The sequence below is a fragment of the Chelonia mydas genome, chromosome 11 (genome assembly GCF_015237465.2).
Source record: "Chelonia mydas isolate rCheMyd1 chromosome 11, rCheMyd1.pri.v2, whole genome shotgun sequence".
Classification (NCBI taxonomy): domain Eukaryota; kingdom Metazoa; phylum Chordata; order Testudines; family Cheloniidae; genus Chelonia; species Chelonia mydas.
In genome coordinates this window covers 39,257,433-39,282,819 of record NC_051251.2, presented here as the reverse complement: position 1 = coordinate 39,282,819, position 25,387 = coordinate 39,257,433, and the positions used below count along the sequence as shown (strand labels likewise).

The window sequence follows — 25,387 nt, the reverse complement described above, 5'->3', positions numbered from 1 at the left end:
TGTAATAAGGTGATTCTCAGTCCTAGGCACCCTGACTAGATCAGGCAGACTTTCAATGTGTCCTGTTCAAGTGCAAATCACTCAAAATATCCCCACCCTGAGGCATTAAGCTTGAGGACCACCTTTGAGCAATACGAATATAATACTTGTAGAAAAAGGAAACTGATGCCCTTCATGTATGTGAAGATGCCAGCTATTGCACAATGACAAGGAAAGATTTGCACTTCAACAGTAGATGAAGAAACCCTACTACATTTTGTAAAGCACTTTATTGATGTAGCAGAGTCAAAACACTCCCCTTCATCTTGAGAAGCAACTGAAATGCAAGCCTGTGCCACAAACATCACTGTGAGAGGAGACTTACCACCGTTAAATGCACCACTAATACAAGGTCATTCCTCCCATCCTTTTCGGTGACAAAGACTATTTTCTCTAGGGTAGGGAAAAAAGTCACTGAAAAGTGAACACAAGGTTGTCACATCTTACACACTGAACAAAAATATTGTGCTATTTTTGTCTCAGAATAAAATTCCAGGACTTTATTGCTGTATGTATGTTTTCCTCTATGTAACTTATCTTACAATAGTCAAAGTGCCACCTTCTGGTTTAAAACTGTGCAACATTTAACATTCATTTTCTTCTAAAGACCATTATACAGTGGGGGTGTAAAGCAATCCAGCAGCAGTTACAAAATGTTGCCTGACTATTTTTTCTTAAAAGAGTAAGATAAAGATCTGTACACAAGCTGAATAAAAAGATGCTCAATTGACAGATCATTCAGTAACTTTAATAAAATATTTTTAGTTGGAAGTTTTGTAATGCTAAAATTTACAACTAAAACAAAAGTAAAACACTCCCCCCTACCCCCATAGCCACAAGATTTCCATACTTGTAAAGAACAAGAAATCTGGTATGTAATTGTCTCACAAACCTGGTTCATTTCTAACAGAAGCAAAAGTTGGGGAGGCTAGCAGACTGTCAGCCTGTTAAACCTGCAAGTTTGGCAGTGAAAGTCTGTTTTACTACCATGATGCTTCTTTTTGGTTGTTTAAATACAAGCCTTTTTCTTCCCCTCCCACCCATTCAGCACACAGTATGAATCCCATTTCCTTTTATTTATTTTTTATCCTCAGTATTATTTACAGGACTCCTACAGATAAAGTACAAACAAATATGAAATTAATGGTAGTTTGCATCTTCAAATATGCTTTCCATGGCTAAATTTACCAAGACACTCCAACAGAATGATTTGAAGTTATGATGATTCTGAAGTATGTACAGCTGTGACTGTGGATGGTTTTTCATTTACTGTAGTAGATTCATTTGATCTGTCATCAACAGGAGTTGCCTTAGAGGTGGGGACAGCAGTATCCAAGGTGAGTGCAGAGGTTTGTTCTACGCTTACAGTAGCGCTATGGGGAAGCAGATCTGTAGGTGGAGTAGATACCTCTGTGACCAAAGGAAATTGTGCAAGAAACTCAGGTGGCACTGGGAGAGGAGTTATTCCAGACAGATTTAGAGGTGGAAAGGAAGGAAGTGGTGGCAAACCTAGAAATTAAAAAAAAAAAAAAAAAAAAAAAAAAAAGAAAAAAAAAACACACCATTCACTTATACTTCTTTTAAAGTTTTCCCCAGGATGCCATGTGATCAGTTTGATCTACACTAGAACTATGAGTCTGCCAAGCCTCTCTGTTCCCCTACTCACTATGGGATTTCTTCTGCTCCTATTGAGTTCAGTGGGAACACGATCAGGACTTTTAAACAATAACTCAGAAACAGCTAGTTTTAAAGCTTTTAATATTTTGAAAGCCAAACAATCCTCCTCAACTAGATCATCAAGCATTCCTTAAAAGGTTAACAATAATGGAACTTGTGTTGGCCTGCTGACATGTACAAGAGGCAGCTACCAGCCTCGAGACAATGTTTTTAATGTATTTATTTGTACTACAGCCTGGATTTTTTCCAGCACATCCTAAAACTGCCAGTGCCCACAGAAGCCTTGTTCTACTTTTTGCTTGCTCAATGTGTATTTTTCAGCAGTTGTATTCAGTATCATAAATTTAGTATTTCTGATACTTATTCTGACTTCTCAATCTTCTTGGCTGGCACACAGAAAATATGAACTGTGCATTTCACTACGCCTCCCCAAAAAGCTATATACTCCCTCTAATTTTTAGCACAAAGGAACATCTTTAGAAAGTCTTTATGAAGCCCTAAATCTGATGGGGGTAATGAGGAAACAACATAAATATAAGGCAGGGAGGACTAGATTGGATTATTTTGACACATTCCTTGACTGAGCAGAAGAGGTCACTAATGAGAGCACCATTCCATTGCAGCTCTGGCAACAGAATCAACCACCCTCTTCATGAATGAACCATAGAGCACAACATGGAGTTAGTAATGAATGGGTCGTATCAAGGAAACAGTGTGGTCTAAGGTCTTCAGAAACCAGTTACTGTAATATTTACATTTGTAAACATACCAGGATGTAGGATTTCTGACAATCCAGCACCAGGAATGATGGGTGGTGCAGGTAAATTCAGACTAGAAAGACTGGTCAGGTTAGGAAGTCCAGTTGGTAATGACATCAGACCTAAAAAACAAATACGAAACCTCAGTTTCAAGAGGTTCACCTAGCCAGCTGAAAAACTGTTCCGGACAGAACTTGCATATCACTGGTTCACACTATACTTCAAGTTGGTGGTTCTTTTTAGAAATGGGAAAGTGAGTAAGCTTCTCTTTTGATCTTAAAATGATGATGAAAGGGATTTACCTATATGCAGTAGTCACAAGAGTTAGGGCTAGAAAAATCCCATTTCCCAGCTAATTCTATTTTTACTATCATAGTAATAGAGCATCTTCCATAGGATTAGCAATAATGAAGAGAAAGGGTTTTTGTTTTAAGTGACAAATAAAAACAGGAAAATCAAGGCTAAAACAAAACAAGCAAAAGTGTTAGTTATAAACACAGATAGAAAAGGCTATGGTTAAGGACAAAAAAATATACAGAAATAAGGGCAAGTTTTAAAGTTATTTTCAAAGTCAGGCAAGGGTTATAAAATGCAATACAAGTGTGGAATTAAGATGTCATCATTCTGCCAACAGGTATATCCTGTTTCCTCCCCCACTTTCCTTTTTTAAAATTGATCCTCTATGGCAGTGGTCTCCAAAGTTTTTAGATTGCGCACCCCCATGGTGCCGCTGAAGAAAGGAGGAGGAAAGACCTGCCGCAGCTGTGCCACTGGAAGCGAAGACCTGCTACAGGCGTGCAGAGCTGCCGCCGAAGAAAAAAAAACGGCAGAGTGCCATCCGGTGGCTCTCCTCCTGCCGCACACCCTTGGGATCCTCTGACGCATCCCCTGGGGTGCACGCACCCCACTTTGGAGACCACTGCTCTATGCAGCAAGGACCACCTTTTTCTTCTTAAGTGTGTACAGAGGGTTTAGGTTAATGAGGACTAATCCTGAAATAAACCTTTTGTGTCACAACATTAATAGAATACTGTAAAATAAATAACTTTTTTGTTGGATCTTATTTAAAAGCAAAAATCAACAGATTCAAAACAGAACCAGCCCAATAAATAGTTAAGATTAATAAGTAGGTCAGCAGTAAAATAATGGCAGACTGATTCACAAAGAGAGTTTATCTTTAGACTGAAAGCTAAGACTAGTATGAATATTTATCTGGGAAACTCTTAACTGTACCCAGAAGCCCACCCTTAGCTACTAAAAAAGGCTTTAAACATCTATAGTTGTAGTAGTGAAACTGTAAATCAAAGAAGTGAACAGTTTTCCTGGGGATTTCAAAACCACATTCATATTGCCCAGAGTTGGCAGGGAAATGTTCACGCTTTAATGAAAGCTAAACTTCCTAGTAGTTTGACATTTTTACCTTGTGGTACAGGAATTTAGAATTTCCTGACATTACCACTTCACACACATACTTAACTCTACTGTATTTTCTTCCCACACTGGCAAATCTGCCTCCAAGAGTTTTGGGTTAATTTTTTTTAAACTTTACTAAATTTCCAATATTTCAGTTACATTAGCATGCAAAGTACATTAAGTAATCCTATGTATCCTGTACCAGTTAGTAGGAAATATATAGAGAAATTCTACATAAGACTTGCATTGTCTGTCAAACCTACAATAGAACGATTTTGGCACATTAGGATTCAGTGTTTCATTAATCTCAGTGAATAAAACATTACTTTATTCACAGGGTATGTAGCAAGAGTTTCCACACCAGTCTAAAATACATTATGGAAACTGAGCTAGTAAGCCTGTGAAATATAGGAACTCTCAACAATTTAGAGATAATGGAATCATCACTAAACATTTTATGGTAGATTGACAATGCCATCTTTTAGCAAAATTTAATAGGCTATTATCTAAACTGCTGTTAGTAACTTTAAACTGATCCAAATGCAAAAATAGTTGGCTACCACCCATTGTTCTAGATTGATAATCTTATGATAAAACTATGTGCAGAGTATTAATATGAATACTAAATTAATCCAGCGTAAATATATTTATGTAACTTTAGTCTAACCATACATAATGCGTTGCAAAATAGTGCAGTTAATATGTCAAACATATCTGACACCTAAGCCAGTGGAGCACAGCAGTCACAAGAGAGCTCTTAAGCCCACCCCATAAATTTGCTTCTCTCCAAAAAGGAGAGCCCGACTGGGCTATAGGGTAGCTGTCTCCTTCCTGGGCAAGGGCCTCTTGCTCTGCCCCTTTTCCTTGAAATGTAGCTAAGACAGTCATGCAGCACTGTTTGTGGTGGGGAGAAATGAAGTCTGCTGAGAGCAGCTTCCAGCTCCACTAGCTATTCAGTGGACATCTAAATACCCAACAGAAGTAGAACCCTCAGTCTTTGGGTCTTGCAGAAACTAGTCCTGCAAGACCTCCAAGATGTACTGAGAGTTCACCAAAAAGATTAGGGGCTGCCAGATTGATTGAAATATTAAGAATTAAATGTATATAGGCTAATTAATAGCTGGAGTATAGTGTGATTTTAGTCTAAAAATATTTGAAGGATGTAAATATCAAGGAGAGAGAGAATGAGAATCATTTAGTTGGGACATGAGGGTATAATTAAGAAGGAGAAGTTAAGATAGGTATCCTTTCCTGATATCTCCTAATTTTTTTTCCTGGCAGTAAGCTCTATTAGGCTTTAAAAATCCCATTGCTTGAGACTAGACTGGACAATACACTACCAGATATACATTAGAGATTAATCCTTCATTGGCAGGGGATGGACTAAATGACTTAGCAATGAACCTCTATTAATTTCCATGTTCTTTCTTGTATTGCATACACATTCAAATAGACAGCTATTTTTACATCAAGATGACCTCCAGATCTATGCCTTGTGTGTGCGTGCACTTATGGGGACAAAATCAGAAAGGCCAAGGCCCAAAATGAGTTATACCTAGCAAAGAACATAAGGCAATAAGAAGAGGTTCTATAAATGCATTAGGAGTAAGAAGGACAAAGGAAAGCGCAGATATACTACTTAAGAGGGAAAGGAAAGCTAACAAATGACATAAATAAGGCTGAGGTATTAAGTGTCTATTTTGCTTCCGTCTTCACTAAAGAAGTTAATTGTAACCAGACGCTTAACATAATATTAACAGCAAGAAGGAAGGGACACAAATCAGAATAGGGAAAGAACAGGTTAAACAATATTTAGATGTATTCAAGTTGCCAGGGCTTGATGAAATTCACCCTAGGGTACCTAAGGAACTAGTTGATGCCATCATGGAACCATTAGCAATTATCTCATGGAAGACAGGTGAAGTCCCAGAGGACTGGAGAAGGGCAAACAGTACCTATCTTTAAAAAGGGGGAACAAAGAGGACCTGGAGAATTATAGACTAGTCAGCTTAGGTTCGATATTTGGAAAGATAACAGAGCCAATTGTTAATCAATTTATGAGCACCTAGAGGATAAGAGTGATAAGTAATAGCCTACATGGATTTGTCAACAAATCATGCTAAACCAATCTGATTTCCTTCTTTGACAGGGTTACTGGCCTAGTGGGTAGGAGGAAGCAGTGGACATGGTATCTTGATTTTTAATAAGGTTTCTGACACAGTTCCACAAAACATTCAAGCAAACTAAAGAAAAGTGGCCTAGATTAAAATGCTATAAAGTAGGTGCATAACTGGTTAGGAAAAAAAAAAAACATTAAAAAGTATTTGTCAATGGTTTATCATCAGATTGGGAGGATATATCTACTGGAGTCCTGCAGAGGCCTGTCCTAGGTTCAGTACTATTCAATATTTTCATCAATGACTTAGATAGTGATGTGGATGGTATGCTTATAAAAATTTGTGGATGACACCTGGAGTTGCTATCACTTTGGAGAACAGGATTATAATTCAAAATAACCTTGATAAACTGGAGAAGTGGTCTGAAATCATCAAGATGAAATTCAATAAAGTGTTACACTTAAGAATGCACAAATACAAAATTGGGAATAACTGTCTTGGCAGTAATATCGCAGAAAAAGGATCTGGGGGATTATAGCGGATTGCAAATTGAATGAGCTAACACCATGTTGCAGTTGCAAAAAAAGGCTAATATTCTAGGGTGTATTAACAGAAGTCCAGTATAGGAGGTAATTGTCCCACTCTGCTCAGCACTGGGGAGGCCTCAGCCGGAGTACTGAGTCCAGTTCTGGATGCCACACTAAGAAAGATGTAGACAAGTTTGAGAGTCCAGAGGACAGCAACAAAAATGATATAAGGGTAAGAAAACCTTACCTAGGAGGAAAGGGTTTAAAAAACAAAAACAACACTGGGCTTGTTTAGTCTTGAGAAAAGAAGGGGAGACCTGATAAGTCTCTGAATATGTTTAAGGGATGCTATGAAGATAACTGCGATCAACTGTTCTGTACATCCACTGAAAACAGTACAAGTAGAATGGGCTTAATCTGCAGTAAGGTAGGTTTAGGATAGATGTTAGAAAATAAACTAACTATAAGGATAGTTTAAGGTTTAAACACTGGAACAGGTTACCAAGGAAGGTTGTGGAATCACCTTCATTGGAGATTTTTAAGAACAGGTTAGACAAACACCTATCAGGGATGGTTTTAGTACATTTGGTCCCACCTCAGTGCAGCAGGATGGACTAGACGACCTGTCAAGGTCCCTTCCAGCCCTACATTTCTGTGATTCTGTGTGTTTCATCCCTAACCAACTTCATATTCATGTGCATATATAGGCCTTAACATCTCAGTTCCACTGTAACGTAATATGCATTAGGTACATTTCAGACCACAGAAATTTAACGATGGGTTGATTACATTTTATTTTTACTCCAAATGTCAAACTGCAGTGAAAAAATCAAATTAGGATGAACTCCTGACCCCACTGAACTCAATGGCAAAACTCTCATTTGTTTCAACAAGGCTAGGATTTCACCAACATTTACTGTAGCTATAACTGTTCCCTGAAAATGCAGGTATTACCAAATTGGGGGATTTTCAGATATTTGAGAGTCCAGTCCCAGTTTGCCAACCCACTACCTCCTCTTTATTTAGATTACGCCTCAAAACTCTGTTCCACAGTGCTAGGGTACAAAGGCCTGAGTTAGCACTCTTCACAGCAGCCACATTCAGGCAAAGCAGATTGGAGCTGACTATACAAGGTTGCGCCTAATTTGTGGGCCCAGCAGGGCAGAAAGGCCAATTAAGCTATTAGGCAAGACCCCACAACTAGGCACAGGAAGGAGGAGGGAGAGAGAGATTAAGCTCCTCTGCTTGGGAAAGGTCTTAGGTATGCTGTGAGGGTGGTGGGATGCAACTGTAAATAAACTACACAGGGTACTGAACCAGCAAAAGGGTCTCCGCATAATTTGTGGACTGAGACAGAAGCAGGACCAAGGCAGCCCTGTTACACAGAGTTCTAGAGAATCAACATTTAAAAAACGTAACTGAATCATTAAGTTGAGCACATGTACCTTCTCCTTCCTCATCGGTCACATCACATCTAAAAATTTGATTGTATGGTGTTTGAGGCAAAGGCCACACAAATTTTTTTTCCTGTTATGGGTCTTGCACAATTATAAGTGCTGAAGAAAAAATATGTTCTAAGTGAACAGCAAGTATGGTTTATCTAGATATAGAAACGTAGGGCTGGAAGGGACATCAGACATAATTTCATCCATCCACCCATGCCGAGGCAGGACCAAGTAAACCTAGATCTTCCGTGACAGGTGTTTGTCTAAACTGTCCTTAAAATCTCCAATGACAGAAATTCCACAACCTCCCTGGGTAACCTATTCCAGTACTTAACTATCCTTAGAACACCATTACACCTTAATGCTGTTAGAACACATTATGAGAACGAAAGGGACAAATTACTCCTACATTCCAGTTAAACAAAATGACAGAAATGGACATACATGGATAAACAATTTTCTAAAGAATGGGGCCAACAAATACAAACCTCCTCTTTCTCCCTATTGTTCTATACCATCTTGCGTTATTTTGTTTCTAAAATGTTTGAGCTTGCTCAAAATTTTCACTACTCACCTGGCAATGTAGTTGCTGGGTTAACTGGTGGCACTGAACTGAGGGACTGATTTACTTGTGGTGGCAATAATGGTACTGTTGGGACACCTAATGAAAGATTCATGTAAGTATATACCATCATTTCAAATATGTCCAAGTATGCAACATTCCAACACACTTCCTCACACAGTATCTCAAAGAGGAACTTATAGGTTAGGGTTAGGTCATAGGATTTAAAAAAAAAAAATAATAAATTTCATGATTTCAGCTATTTAAAATTTCACAGTATTGTGGGTCACAAGATTATTGTGGGGTGGGGAGGGGTTGTGGTACTGTGACCCTTACTTCTGTGCTGTTGCTGGCGGTGGAGCTGCCTTCAGAGCTTGGTAGCTGGAGAGTAGTGGCTACTGGCTGGGATCCCAGCTCTGAAGGCAGAGCCGCCGCCAGCAGCAGCACTGAAGTAAGGATGGCCTGGTATGGTATTGCCACCCTTACTTCTGCACTGCTACCTGCAGAGCTGGACCCCCAGTCAGCACTCTCCACCCACCCAGCTCTGAAGGCAGCAGTGCAGAAGTAAGGGTGGCATGGTATGGTATTGCCACCCTTACTTCTGCACTCTGCTGGCGGGGCGCTGCCTTCAGAGCTGGGCACCTGGCCAGTAGTCGCCACTCTCTGGCCGCCCAGCTCTGAAGGCAGTATAGAAGTGACCCCGCCTGCAACTCCCTTTTAAGTTAGGACCCTCAATTTGAGAAACATTGGTCTCCCCTGTGAAATCTGTATAGTACAAGGTAAAAGCACAGAAGACCAGATTTCATGGTCCATGATGTGTTTTTCATAGCACGAATTTGGTAGGGCCCTACTTATAGGGATTCAGTGTTTCTGCATTAGCATTTTATGCCATGTTTATAAGGTTTTGCTATCAGTAATTTTGAACCCTGGTGTTAACAGGTTAGGAGACACTCACCTTACAGTGAAAGTACATTTTACCATTGGGCTATGATGTGAAATATACTAAGTCCTAGTTTTTGGGAAATGGTTTTGGAAGAGGCAAAGGGAAGAAGTGAACTCTGGAAATCATATGCATTTCTACAAACATGTTTTCTCTTTGTGAAGTTAACTGACAAATCCATCTTTCTGAATGACAGAAGTCAATACATTATGAATGCATTTCACAAGTGAGGTTGTTTTTATTTTATACATACCTGTACTGAGAACACTACTGACCGTTGTAGGGGTTGAACTAATGGACAGTCCTGACAGACCCTGTTCAATTCCTGTTGTTCCAGGTGGTAATGTGGATGGGGGATTAACTGAAGACAGTTGAACCTTACAAAAATGAGAAGTTAGTGTTAGTAGTTATGTTTCACTGGAATCCACAACAATGAAACAAATGTTAGTTATACTTTCACAGTTATTTTATCAAGCACAAAAGAGATTACAACTTACCTCTGTAAATCCATCTTTGAGTGGACTGATGGGTGCACTATGCAATTGCCCAGGGAGAGAAATTTTCTTTCCCTCTTCAAATGGGCGTGTAGGTATCCGATGTAAATACCCATAGCCAATGCCACAACCTAGGCTTTTAAAATATGAACATTTAAAGGTTAGACAGGAACAGACCAGTCTGACCTTGGTACATGCATAAGCCACCATCACCATGGACCCTACACTAAACAAACAGCACAGAACAACCTTGCCTAATGTGAAAAGGACTCAGTTCTCGGATTCCCAAAAACCACAAGAATGGTGTCTTGAACTATAGCGAGACACAGAAGTGTGTCCACCAACAGAGCTGTAGGCACTTATTGAAGAGACTTATTAGATTAGTCCATTCCCTTGCGACTACAGGATTGTTCCCCCTACAGTATTTTTTCCAAGGGCTTCCTTTGTGTAATCCAGTTTTAAGTGACAACTAATGAGGCTTCTATAACTTCCTTTGGAGGACTGGTTTACAATACACCATAAGCAAATAGCTATTAGAAAACATAGCCAATTACCTGCAAATGGCTCAAGATGTCATAATGAATCTCAAGATAGAATAAAGCCTATTGTTATATGGAAAAGTACTAGAGTACATGTCATTTTTCTGTGGAAATATTCTCACTAGTAGATTATACTTATTACTTTGAACCTCTATAGCTCCTTCCAACCACTAGCATCACTACACAAAACCACAGGTATTCAAAAGATTTAAAAACTATTAGAAACATAGCTAAGCCTCAACCACACCCTTATAAAATAGATTTACAGATAGGGAAATAAGGTACAGAACTTAATTACCTGCCCCAAATCAGAGTAAGTTAAAGATATAGCTGAAAATACAACCCAGGTACATCAGTTGCAGTCTTCTGTTCTACCTACTACATGCTTTAGCATATTATACAGTATCAAGATTTCAAGTCTAATGCACTAAGCATTCATAAAGTTTTATGAACTTTTAAATGAGCTAATTTGAGTAACTACAAAAAAAACAAGGGCCCTCCTACAAACTAATTTGTATGTAAATCACCACTGCACAAAGTTTCTTATTAGCAGTAATACGCTTTGCAACAGGAATTACCTTTTCCTCTGTTTCTACAGAATCAAGCACAGTGGGGCCCTAATCCTGAATGAGCTAGGTGCTGCTGCAAAACCATCATTTGGTATGTTGAATTAGCTTACCTGCCTTCTCCACCCCATGCAGAATTGGGGGTAATAATCACCTCTCGACAATTATCCGTGTCTGTGTTGTACACATAAAGTTTTAATGGTTTTCCTTCGTGTGTTTCAATGAGAGAGAACAGATCTTCAGACTGAAAACAAATTGGAACATTGCAAATTGGTTAATTTTTTTAAATAGTATTTTAATTTTAGGATCTATAAATATGGAAACTGGCATCTCATAGGCTCCATTGCAGAACTAGCAGAGCCTGGCACCTCTGAGGTGTTTATTGCAGGACTGGAGCCTTAGAGCGTGCGTGCGTGCAAAATTTCAATATACTCCACAGATAAAATAGTTTATTTACATTTTCAGACTGAAAACAGATGACAAACTACTACATTTGGTATGATAACTCAGATTTCAAATCAGAATAAAAAAATTAAAGTTTAAATTATGTTTTACTACTTGTTTAATTCCTAATAAATCTTTCAAATTATTTTTAAAAAGTGTAAACTAATCCCATCTTATTATATGAAGGCATTTTAAACAGCATTTTTAAACTCTGAAGTTATATTTGTGTACTCAGAAATGTAGACTTGCTGTGCCAGAGCTCCTCCCACTAAGTGGCAAAGAATTTCTATTAGCACAGGATGCTGAGCAAGTTGGGCTTAATATTAATATTGCCCTGGTATTCTGCTTCTTGTAAATGAAATTCAAAAAGTTATACTACCTCATTCATGACAGTATCTGCTCCGATGACATAGTCACTATGTGGTCTAAGACCTGCTAGTGCAGCAGGAGAATTTGATTCGACTTCCTAGTTTCAAGATATAAAATTACAGAAGTTAAATATGCTCAAAGTATTAGCAAAGACAGTAATAAAACCCTTCCCAAACTTTGAGTTTAAAGGAATTAACACACAAAATGTAAAATGTTCCAAATACTTAGTCCCGTTTTAAAAGATACTGTAAGATATTCAAAATTCCTACTACAAGAGTACATATGTAAAGATAAGATTTGATAAGATATCCCGCAGACATATGGGTCTCTGATTTGTCACTATTATCCCCTGCCACACAAAATGTTTTGACTCCAGTCTTCAAGCTGGAGGATGTGTTGGGGAGACCTCAATATTTATGCAAAAATGAGTATTAACTATTATAGTGTATTCCTACAATGTTAGGTCATTACAAACTAGATTGCACCTTTATTGAATTTTAGGATGTAGCTACAACTATATTATACAGTGATACCTGAGAAAACATTACTGGATACAAGCCAAGTGCCGAGGGAGTTAGCTTGTTTATGACCCTTGGACTGCAGCCTGACAGTCTGGTCTATTTGCCTTTGTTTTATGAATTGAAGGATGTGTATGTCTATGTGTATGAAGGATGTGTATTGAAGGATGTCAAATGGTAGTTGTGTGTTGTATGGAATTTTCCACAGGCATATTTGATTTTCAAATAGAAATTGCTGCAACTGGGAAAACACCATTTACTTGAATACACAAAGCTTATCACAGAGCGATACTTCTTTGGTATAAAATATCAATGGGCAAAGAAAGTTTTATCCCTATCAACATTTTTTGCAAATAGTTAGTCCTGACTTCAAAATGGTGTTAAGAGCAAAAAACAACAAACAAACAAAAAGGTCATGAATAGGGATGTGTTATCCCAGCCATAAACTAGGAGTAAAGTGGGTTTCTTTCATAAACACAATTACAGCTTCATTTTTCAAATGTAAAAGAACATTTATGGTTGGGAAATATTTTACAGACAACTTATAACGTTTCCACTCAAAAATAAAACCTCTTGTAATTCTTTAGATTACAGTGCATGAACCTCTTTCAGATCTATATTCAAATATTTTGTCTAAAGTAAGCATCTAATGTCATAACTTCCTAATGCAATTGTTATGTTAATAGGAAATGGTTACAGACCAACACAGCAAGATCAATTGCTTAACTACCTATCTAAGAAAATATTTTAAAATAGAAATTTATATTGACGCAGTACTTCAGCAACTCCTCACAAAACAAGAATCACCTCTTCAAAGACTAACTTAGTAACTCTTCCAGTTTGAGGACAAGGTGGAAGAGGTGATATCTTTTATTAGTCTGACTGCTGCTGATGGAAGAGAGAAGCTTCCGAGCTTACGCAGAACCAAACCCGAAGAAGAACTCTGTGTAATCTCGAAATGTTAAGACAATTTTAAAAACTTTTTAAAACTAGGAACATTGAACTTTTAAAAACAGAATTTCAATTCCTGTTGAACCCTAATGAAACTGAAGAAATATCTCAGAAATAGAATAAAAAAAATTAAAACCTCTAACATGAACATTATCTGAGAGAGTCCTGCCACAAAAGACCACAAGCACTTAGAAGTGTGCTACATATTCATTAAAGGGACTGAATGTTCAGGAGCTGAAGGTGTCAACAAAACCAACTCATGAAGCCACTGAGTCAATACAAAAAGGATACCAATGAATATTTTAGTCCAACCCAATCCTAAAAAGGTGCACCCTGGTCTCCAGTAAAGCTATGACCGGAGAAACTCCCAGCGATAAAGCTACCACTGCTCATTCAGGTGTTTGTTTTTTTTTTATCGCCGAGAGAGCTCTCCCCAGCAATAAAGCATGTCTACACTGCCCACGTCACAGTATGGTCGTGGCTGCGCTGTAACATGGGTAGTGTAGACATACCCTAATTGTAAGGATAGTTATGTACTGGAATAAGTTACCAAGACATGGGAGGTTGTGGAATCCCTGTCACTGGAGGTTTTTAAGAGCAGGTTAGACAAATACCTACCAGGGATGGTCTAGGTTTACTTGGTCCTGCCTAAGTGCAGGGGTCCCTTCCGGTCCTACATTTCCGATTCTGTGACTTTGCTTACTTGTAATTGTGGTGACTACTCAGGTATGTAGATGAACCCGTGTCTAAAAATAGTGGGAGCCACATCCCTAAGTTGGCCTACCATTTCTTGTTTCTCTATACAACATTTTTTAGTAACTTTGGAGATAAATTACTTGGCACTGAATAGCTAGCCTTCCCACTCCACAGGTGCATGTTTGTAACTTATTTTCAGCTAAAAATTAACAATAAATGCAATATGATTAATAAGTTGTAGGCAATGACTTTTTACAGTAGAGAAACCTTTAAAAGATTGTACATACCAATACATGCCATACATTTTCATTGGCTCCATCAAAACTGCAGAAACGAATACTCACTCCCAGCAGGCCCTGTCCACCCCACATATTACTGGGAGTTACTGATGTTTCTCTCAGTTCCAGCGTTTTGCTACTGTACACTTGCATTTTTACAGGCTTTTCAACATTTGCTTTCAACAGATCCTTGAGTGTGTCATTGTCTTTATTCTGGAAGTACACATACAAATCACTTTGGTTTATAGTGTTTAACAAAAGAAGTGTTCAATTTTATAGCACCAAGTTTGCATTTCAAAGGTCATACAGAGAACACTGAGATTAGGAAGTATTTATTGGATTTCTCTACAGTGGCTTTCATATTAAAAATTTTCAATTCCTCATAGTTTCCTATCAAGTAATTTCCTTAACTTCTCTATTCAGAGAAAGAAATATACGTAAAGTTTTGTCTTGATTTTTTTTACACACAAATCACCCAAACGTAGGCAATTCAAAATTAAGGAAATTAATTCTTTGTGCTTTAATGTGATAGGAATCTGGCATTGGTAAGCAATGATCTGTCTTATGCTATACATAAACTTAACACGGTAAGTAATTATTAAGCTTCCAATCACTTTGTATACAAAAGTCTTTAACTGTAGGGTTAAAATGCTGAACAAGCAAAACAAGAAGTGTAACAGAGGCATTCAACATGATGTATAAACTTACTTTTTGTTTGCTGCAGAAGTGCAGAGTGACAGTTTCTTCTGGACTTGTGAAAGTAAGCAAGCTTTCAAAATAGACATTTTATAGATAGACTAATGTTCCTATAGGATAGTGATATTCAGAGTGAGGCTCTTTTAATGAGTCTCCTGTGGCTTTTTGCAGCACATGATATTAAAACCCTGTGATGTTTTACTGTTATTAACCAATTGTAGTTGATAAAATAATACTTGGTCAGTCATTTTGCTGTGAGAATAATTATATATATAAAAATAAATAAAATGACTGACCAAGTATTTATATATAAATAAAAACTATTTCCCCATCATACTGTTTAAATATAAATATATATATATATAGCACAATAAATGAAACATTACTGTGACTCTCTTGGGTAATGTGATTGCTAATTTGACTCCTGAACCACTTAGGTCTGAGTATCACTGCTATAGGATCTGAAACAGTCCAAGTAATCTTACATTAATCTGTTTATTCAAAAACCATATAGGACACACTACTGAGCCCAAATCTAGCTCGAAATTTTAGCTCTTATTTAGTTGCAAAATAAAAGCACTGGAATTCAAAATGACTTGGCTTAAAACATAAATGTTCTTAAAGTTTTTGGGAAAAGAGTTGTTCCATAACTAAAAGGATATTGCAAATAGCAATTCAATAGCCAAAAGCTAGCCCTTCCAGATGTAAACAATAATCAAAACATGCAAAGTAACTATTTCAGACATATTTAGTTCAAGGCTATAAAATGTTTACATTTACAATACAATGTTATATACGATGTCCATTTGTAAAAACAAGCCTTGTGGTTCAGAAAACTTTTAGAATGATATTTCCAGTTTACTTTGACTTCAAGTGCCTATTTTCTTTGCTTGCATTGGACCTATGTAGAATGCAACCAGAACTGCACTTTGATCATAGAAGGTCCTTGTTATTTCCCCCGTAGGCTTAGAAGTCTTCTGCGCTGAAAAGCCTGTGGAGATGCAGTTATCCTGCATTACAAACACTGAAAGATGTGGCTCTACTAAGGCTGCCCTGTCTTCCCTTTTAGAAGTTCTGATCTTCAATCACCTGCTATCTAAAGTCAGAGAGGAGGACCTGTGTAGTTCTTCTTTAGTTATGGCAGCAGCATCAAAACAGTGCACAAGATTCACTTCAGTGACTGCAGAATGCACAAAATCTTTTCCGTTTACCCAGCGTGTCCCACAGGACCTGTTACCCTCTCTGGCAAGTGGCCTGTACCACATGGGAGGTGCCAGGATCAAATTATAGATCTGAAAAAGTGAATTCAGGTACACCAAGTATTCCTATTTTCCTCTTAGTTAAACTCTGCTCTGGCAGAGTTTGAGGAGTCTCGCTGAGATGTGGCCAGGTCTTCCTCTTCCACTCTGCCAAAATCCAGTGCCAGAGGGACTCTAATGTAGGTTTCACCTACTCTCCTCTCCACAGAAGATTCAGGATCCATTCAAATGGGAAGGGACCCTGCCCTCAGAGGGGAGAGACATAGCTTGGATCACTGCATTCTCCTTCGTTCCTGTTCGATAATATTTGCATGTCAAGATACCAAAGTCCAGAAGCTTTGATCAGGGTGGATAAAAATCAATGTTTTCCAAAAAATAATTTAAAAAAATATATAAATCATAAAATGGTGATTGGAAAAATCTAACATACTAAAATGTACAATTAATAGGAATGTGAAAATAAGTTATATAGTTGCTTAAATAAATGTATATCATTATTGTGTACCCTCCTAGGTATCATAAAGACGTACCAAATCTAGTGTAAAGGCTCTATTTAGCTATAAATGAACAATGTTTCAACGGTTATGTCAATCAGCAAGAATGCACCTTTCTTTAGAAAATAAGAAGTACAAATGGATGATTAAATAGATGATTTAGATGGAGCTTTTCTACTTGGCATTTTGATCAAGACAAATGCTGTTCTCCAGTTTAAGTTTTGCTGAAAGTCAAGCTACTGGATAAGTGACTCAAGACTAACTTTTTAAGTATTTAGATTTGCCAATTTAAATAAAACAATTCAAGTAAAATATGAACTCAAAGTTTAGCAAAACCGGACTCTCACCACAAAAACTTATTGCTTACATGCAACTAGACTGTTACAATATGCAATGAACTTACCAATCTTGAATCATTAATAGAAACAATAAAATCAAAGAATGGCTCCAGTCCAGCCCTATGTCCTGGTGAATTTTCTTGTACCTATCAAAAAAAAGTTATAATAGAGGGGGATTTAGTGGAAAAATTACAATTGTATGGGTATTAAAATTTGTATTTTACAACTATTAACTCCTACTATTGCAAACCATATAATTTTAGAAGTCACACAACACCCAAGTACAGTAGTTGAGTCTCAAAATTTGAACTGCCTTGAAATAGCTTGTTGGGAAAAATTCTCAGTCTTAACAAAATACATCATTAATTTGTTGGGAAATCAGTTATACAAGGTAGCTACTATTTCTCACCAACATTTAAATTTTATTCTTCTGCTGCAGGTAAATAGCTCTAGATAACTGGTAAAATTATGATTCAAAGCCCAACTTTATTCAAGCCTGCTTTTTACAAAAAAAAAAAAAATTAAATCCTTCTTAGCTTGTTCTGTTTTAGCACCATTAGGAGACAGTCAGCACCACATCCTGAAATGTTAGAACCGTGGGTTGGGACTCCAAAGTGGGTTGCAATCCTGTTTTAATAGGATTCCCAGGGCTGGCTTTAGACTTGCTGGGATCCGGGACTGAGGCCGAAGCCAAAGTCTGCTACTCAGGGCTGAAGCGCTCAGAGCTCAGGTTATAGGTCCCTCACCCGGGACTGAAGCCCTTGGACTTCAGCTTTGGCTCCCCCCTGCCCAGGGCAGTGGGGCTTGGGCTTTGGCCCTCCTGCCTGGTGTGGTGGGGCTTGGGTGAGCTCAGGCTTTGCCCCCCCCGGGGTTGTGTAGTAATTTTTGTTGTCAGAAGGGGGTCACAGTGCAATGAAGTTTGAGAACTGCTGTGTTATAATGATTGCAGTGCACCTTTAAGCGGGGAGGAGGGGGTGACATCCAGCTTGCCAGGGAAGAGGGAATAGTGCTTTACAGGCAGGGCAGGGGTGGGGAGAGAGGCTCAGAAGCTGCTGCAAAAGGAGGAGTGGGGTCAGCATGCTGATGCTGACTCATCCCCCAAGGACCGGAGTTGATAAAGAGCAAGCCCAGTGGGAGAAGCCCCTTTTCTCCAGACCAGGTGGAGCAGCACACACCCTTCCTCCCTCAGAGGGGCAAAACACCAAGTTTGGTCGGGACCTGTTGTGGACATCGCACTAGCTGTAACTTTCTAGGGGACTGGCCTAGGTGGAACGGGGGTTGAGAGCTTCACCTTCCCCACAGCAGTTTAGGGAGGGCTTTGTTATGGGAGTAGGGAAGGGAGTTAGGTTAGGATGATGCAACTCATGAAGTAAGTGTGGGGCAGATGTCCAGTGCAGGTACTCCATAGGGAAGGGATACAGTGACCAAATAAATGGCTTGGTAAAGGACTTAAAAAGGAGATGTTGGTTAAAGGAGCAGAATGGGGGCGGGGGGGGGGGGGGGGGGGGGGGGGAGAGAAGATTTCCGGCCCTATGAGTGGTACAGCATGGAGCCAACCCCCCCTTTCTTACAGCCCATTTTAACCCATGTTCCGGGGCGGGGGACAAGGAGGAGGAGGAGGAATGGTAAGGTCCCAGCAATGGGTTGGCTGGGGGACCTGGATGGAAAAAGAGGGAAACTGGCAGAAGCCCCCGGGCAGATATTGAATGAACATGGAGTTACCTGCACTGTACAATTTTACCTGCCGAGTAGTCCCAGACATCTAAAAATAATAAAGTTATTAAAACCCTACCAAGTGTCTCCGGTCCTCCTTTTGGTATAGCCGCATAACTGGAATACACACTATCCCATGAGCAGGCTGCCGCCAGGCCAGAGACATCCTCCCCTGGCCCTCCCCAGACAAGGTGTGAAGGGATGGGATGGGGAGTGTGTGGGGGTCCCGGCTAGGGGTGGGGTCATGTGGCAGGTGGTCACAGGGGTTACTCCGCTGACCCCCAGCTTCTCCCCCCTCCCCAAAATTTCCTCACCACTTCCTGTCCCGGCCCCTCAGGGTAAGCAGCTGGTGCGCCGGGACACTTTGTTTACTTAGCTTCACCTCTGTGCCTGCAGATGCTCGAGGTAAATAAACCATCTTGACCCGCCAGCAGCTAATCCTGATGGCCCGGGAGCCAAAGTTTGCTGACCCCTGAATTATAGGGTCGGCTTATGAATGGGTCATAAAAATTTTCCATTTTTACTTATCTATCTTGCGGGGATCGGCTTACAAATGAACCGGCTTATGATCGAGTATATACGGTATTTCCTTTATTTTTCAATTCACCTCATACAAGTACTGTAGTGCAATCTCTTTATCATGAATATGCAACTTACAAATGTAGATTTTTTTGTTACTGCACTCAAAAACAAAATTTAAAACTACAAGTCCACTCAGTTCTACATCTTGTTTAGCCAATCACTAACACAAACAAGTTTTTTTACATTTATGGGAGATAATGCTGCCCACTTCTTATTTACAATGTCTTATTTACAAATGAGAACAGGTGTTCGCATGGCACCACCACATTGCTAGGTATTTACGTGCCAGGTATGCTAAACATTCGTATGCCCCTTCATGCTTTGGCCACCATTCCAGAGGACATGCTTCCCATGTTGATGGTGCTCGGTAAAAAAATAATGCGTTAATTACATTTGTGACTGAACTCCTTGGGGGGGGTAATTGTATGTCTCCTGCTTTGTTTTACCTGCATTCTGCCATATATTTCATGTTACAGCAGTCTCAGATGACGACCCAGCACATGTTGTTCATTTTAAGAACACTTTCACTGCAGATTTGACAAAACGCAAAGAAGGTACCAATGTGAGATTTCTAAAAGTAGCTATAGCACTCGACCCAAGGTTTAAGAATCTGAAGTGCCTTCCAAAATCGGAGAGGGACAAGGTGTAGAGCTAGGGTGACCAGACAGCACGTGTGAAAAATCGGGATGGGGGTGGGAGGTAATAGGAGCCTATATAAGACAAAGCCCCAAATATCGGGACTGTCCCTATAAAATTGGGACATCTGGTCACCCTATGTAGAGTATGTTTTCAGAAATCTTAAAAGAGCAACAGTCTGATGTGGAAACTACAGAACCCGAACCACCCAAAAGGAAAATTAACCTTGTTGGTGGCACCTGACTCAGATGATGAAAATGAACGTGGGTCACTCTGCACTGCTTTGGATCATTATCAAGCAGAACCCGTCATCAGCATGGAAGCATGTCCTCTAGAATGGTGGGCGAAGCATGAAGGGACATATGAATTTTAGCACATCTGGCACATAAATATCTTGCAACGCTGGCTGCAAATGTCTGTTCTCACTTTCAGGTGACATTGTACACAAGAAGCGGGCAGCATCATCTCCTGCAAATGTAAACAAACTTGACCGGCTGAACAAGAAGTAGGACTGAGTGAACTTGTAGGCTCACTGTTTTATTTTTGAGTGTAGTTATTTTTTGTATATAACTCTACATTTGTAAATTCAATTTTCATGATAAAGAGACTGCACTACAGTACTTATATTAGGTGAATTGAAAAATACTATTTCTTTTGTTTCTTTTTTACAGTGCAAATATTTGTAATAAAAATATAAAGTGAGCACTGTACACTTTGTATTCTGTATTCTAATTGAAATCAATATATTTGAAAATGTACAGAACATACACAAATATTTAAATAAATGGTATTCTATTATTGTTTAATCGCACAATTGCAATTAATTTGTTTAATCACACAATCATAATTAATTGTTTTAATCGTGCAACAGCCCTAGTTTTAATAGTTTATAATATAACCTATGAGCCACGCTTTAGGGAAGTAACTAAAAAGCACAAATGCAAAACAAGATTAAAAATAATTATTTAAATCACAGGTTTCAGAGTAGCAGCCGTGTTAGTCTGTATCCGCAAAAAGAAGGAGGAGGACTTGTGGCACCTTAGAGACTAACAAAATGCGCATAAGTGAATTGAGCTGTAGCTCACAAAAGCTTATGCTCAAGTAAATTTGTTAGTCTCTAAGGTGCCACAAGTCCTCCTCCTCTTTTTCTTTAAACCACGGTTCCCTTCTTGCTGATTTAAATCATGACCAGAATTAGTGATTTAAAAATCAATCCACCCTAGTTAGCACCTCACATGAAACTACAGTGAAATGCCAAGACCTGGCCCGCTCCACTGACACGTTAAGTTGTAAGAAACTAGAAAGTACAAGAGGCTCTCTCTCTCTCACACACTGTTCCTTTTATAGGCCAAGCACATTGCACACAACAGGAGCTCCCTGCATTCCTCTGTTCCCACCCACAAGCTCCCTGTGGGCCACCCTCCCTTCCTCCTCTAATTCAGGGATTCCCTGCAAAATTCCACTGCCTCCCTCACGCAACCGCCATACTATGTCAGGGACTCAATGACCCTTCTATTCCCCCACATACCAGGGTACCCATTCTCCTACCTTGTTAGGGATTCTGTGTGCACCCCCATTTCCATGTTCCCTCCTACCATGGTGATGGGTCTCCCATTCTCCCCCCACCAGTAGTTCTGGTTCTCCCATTTCTCCTTCCCCCATGCCAATAGCTCTGCATACCCTTCACTGCCCTCCATACCAGGGAACCCCAATCTCCCAGCCAGGAGTTGTGTAGCCCCTCATTCCCCCATGGCTACCATTCCCGCCTCCTCCACACCAGGGTTGTCTCCCATTCTCCCAACAACCAGGGATTCTGAGTGCCCCCCCCCGCAGGTCTCCCCCATGCCAAGGGCTGTGTGTGCCCCCAGATCCAAAGTCCCCCATTCTTGCCACATGCCAGGGTCTTTGGATGCACTCCCATTCTCCACTTCCTCCAGTCTCATATTTTGTCCTCTCTTTCAGGGCGTCAACATTTTTAAAACTATTGGGAGGATCAGCAGAGATGCTACTGGGGGTTATGGTGGTGGGTGTAATTATGCCGGAATGTGGTAATGGCTGTCAGCAGCCAGTTCGTTGATCTACAGACAATTACAGAGGTATTTGCCAGTACTGCTGCCATTACTAACCAGATGCCAGAGGCTGTGTCATCATCCCCTTTCAGTTGTCCTGATTTCCACCAAAATCAATAGGGTTCTGGCCACTGAGCCCTAGAACACTCCCTTAAATTTTTGAATTGATCAGATGTGACCATCAAAAGTTCTTGTGTACAAACCAAAATGCCATTGGGTAGAGTGTTAGATCTCACAACGCTCTGCCAAAAAGTGGTTATTCTTCACACTACCTTGACCAGAAAAATCACTAAACATCAAAGCAGCACCTCAACAAGCTTAATCAAAAGCCAGCTAATAATTTGTTTTCAGTTGCAATCAAGTTTCACCATTTATTATTTGAATTGCACAATATAGCAATTTAGTAGCTAGTGGCTAGTCTAAAGCACACATTTTAACTTATGAACTTACAGTATGCCTGTATAATGTACTTAATAGGTCTACATAGTGTTCATGTGTGTAGTGCAAGAGAGAATTTTGTTTATTATAAAGATTATTAATAAAAATACTTATTTGGCCAACAGGTTTATTTAATAAGGGATCAGAAACACTTTACCTTTTTAAAGTGCATTAGGAACACTGTCACACTACAGGAAACTGGCAGACTATTCCTTTAGTAACAGCTGTCTCAGGCCCACAGAAATGTGGTTTGTTGTTGAGATGGAACCACTCAACCAACCAGTAGGGTGCTGAGCATGGAGCTTTGTCAGTCATGATTCAATAGTGAAATAAACAAGCAAACAGGCCAACCGGTTGGCAAAAAACAAACATAGCCAACATGTCAGGAGGCACTGAACAACTGGCTGAGAGAGATATGTACTTGGGAACCACTGGAAGCATTTCTGTGTCTATGGCTGGTCTCAGATTGCCTCTGCTTTCCCCACCTCTCCTGTGCAGAACTGCACTTAAACATATTGTTCTCTAGGCCCACCTCAGAATGCCAATATGCCTACTTCCTCACTCCAGACAATCATCACTACTCATTTCATTGTAGGCTTAGGCCTTGTCTTCCCTAGCTAGAAAATGTGTGTTCTTTACCTTGGGGTAATCAATATGCATGAGCTATCCCAAGGTAAAAACCATACTGAAGCCAAGGAACTTCAGTTTTTCCACACATTAAACTAAGTGGAGTCAGAATTATACCCACATCTGGGGTTAAATTCACCAAATTGACCTCACGGTAAAACTAAAGTGCTTTGTTTTCATTTTGTTTTTACCTTGAGATAGCTCATACATGTTAGCTACCCCAACATATAAAGCACACTTATTTTCAGCAGTGAGGATAAGGCCTCAGAGAAGTTTACTCAAGTTGCTGAGCTCATTTTTCCATACTACGCAAAACCCTCTCTGTGATGGTGATGAATAATAAGGGTATTGTATGACAGAATGGTCAAGATTTTCAGTTCTGGATTTTTAATGTTAGGCTTCTAAATCCATATAGCTACACCTAAAACAGTCTGATTTTCAAAGGTGCTAAGTCCTTACAGCTATCACTGACATCCATGGGTGCTGTAGGCACTCAGCACCTTTGAAAGTCAGGCAATTTATATAGGTTCCTAACTTCGGATTAGGAGCCTAACTTCATGTACCCAAGTTTGAACACTTTAGTCCAAATCCATGGACTGTAAGTCACTTTCAGCAGCAGAAAGTTTGAATTGACTTTCACAGGAAACCCTGCTAAAGTAGTATCCAGTTTATCACCTGCAAGACAGTGAAAGTAAAGCAAAAAATTGTGTACGTATGTAGGCTGTAATAAAACTATTATGAATTGCTTGAATTAAAAGTAAGTTTTCAGAGCTGATGGAGTCATTTTTATCTCTGCCAGTTTTACTGCATTACATAGTACACAGTTGTATTGAATTCCTTTATGAAACACCTACTTTTCAAGAGCAAAAGCTTCATAAGTGAATTGATCTAGAGGTTTTAAGAAAATAAATCCCCATACTCAGCACTGAATTTCACTCAATGTACAGTTCATATAGACTGGCCTTTAAAAAAATGACTATTTGCTGCCTTGCTATAAGATAACTAAGAAGTGTTGAAGTAAAAAAAAAAAAAAAGAAACCCTTGGGAGTATTTATACTCAGATTCCCTTTGCACCAAAGCAGGGAAAAAAAGTACTCTAATATAGGTTTCAGAGTAGCAGCCGTGTTAGTCTGTATTCGCAAAAAGAAAAAGAGTACTTGTGGCACCTTACAGACTAACAAATTTATTTGAGCATAAGCTTTCGTGAGCTACAGCCTTTTGTTAGTAGTCTCTAAGGTGCCACACTCCTTTTCTTTTTACTTTAATACTGTAACCTGTAAATCACGAGAGGTCAACTTAAATATCTTTATTTGCGACAAAGAAATTGGCTGAATCAATACAACCGCATGTCCAAATTGATTACTCATGCAAGGATACAGAGCAACTGGAATAAAACGGAGAGAATATATTATTTTCAGACTTTTACTCTCCATTTCGTCTTGAAAGTGCAGAAACGAATGCATAATTGGTCAAAACAGAAAAGACTGTTGCCTTAATTAGCTAAGTGCACACAAGAAATTAGAAGCCTGACACTGTTTCTAGTGAAAAGACACAGTAGGCATTCCAATAACAAGACAAACATTACTGGGGAGAGGTTATAGAGGTAAATAAGATTGAATGTTGTCAGCCTGAATGGGGTTAATAAATTAACAAATCTAAGGGCATGTTATACAATCAGCAAATACAAAGCTAATGGCAAATGTGAGGAAGTTTCCATTCCTAGAGGGCATACCAGAGAAGACAAACTTTCCAACAAAAGCTTGGTTCATAAAGCATACTTGGGAAAAGATTACTTAGTTTAATGGTAACAAGGAAATTTAACCCAAAGTTAACTACTTTAAATTATATAACCACAAATTTATTGTATTTGAGGATTCTCTCCTCCTCACCACAAAAAGAAAAAAGTTACAATATAATTTTTAGTTTTAAATTTATATTCCTGGACAGCCCTAAAAAGACAACCCCCAGCAAAGTTTCCCACTTAGCACACATATAAATAGATCATTTCCCTCCACCACTCTTGTGCTTGAGTATTCAATATATTCAAATGCCTATATTTCTTTTTCCAGGTGTACAAATAATAAGGCTTATAATGAAAATACTACATTAAATATAGCAAAATCAACAGGAACCACCACAATGAAATGCAAAAGGCATTTTAGATCATCCAGCCATCCCTTTTCCAAGGATGCATACGCCCAA

General features: G+C 39.2%; 1 protein-coding gene across 2 annotated transcripts in view; it reads right to left on the bottom strand.

Moving 5' to 3' along the window:
• Positions 1-765: 765 nt before the first annotated feature.
• GORASP2 (golgi reassembly stacking protein 2) overlaps positions 766-25,387 on the bottom strand; it is a 32,835-nt gene continuing 8,213 nt past the window's right edge. The window contains exons 2-10 of one of the 2 annotated variants that reach the window (XM_037912072.2): positions 17,186-17,266; positions 14,343-14,546; positions 11,901-11,987; positions 11,191-11,321; positions 9,976-10,108; positions 9,732-9,855; positions 8,551-8,637; positions 2,486-2,596; positions 766-1,548 (exon numbers count right to left, since the gene is read on the bottom strand). In XM_037912072.2, coding sequence (XP_037768000.2) covers positions 1,256-1,548; positions 2,486-2,596; positions 8,551-8,637; positions 9,732-9,855; positions 9,976-10,108; positions 11,191-11,321; positions 11,901-11,987; positions 14,343-14,546; positions 17,186-17,266 — 1,251 coding nt within the window. In that variant the 3' untranslated portion in view covers positions 766-1,255. Of the gene's footprint in view, positions 1,549-2,485; positions 2,597-8,550; positions 8,638-9,731; positions 9,856-9,975; positions 10,109-11,190; positions 11,322-11,900; positions 11,988-14,342; positions 14,547-15,041; positions 15,071-17,185; positions 17,267-25,387 lie in introns of those variants that run through there. The other variant, XM_037912073.2, reaches the window with a different exon arrangement.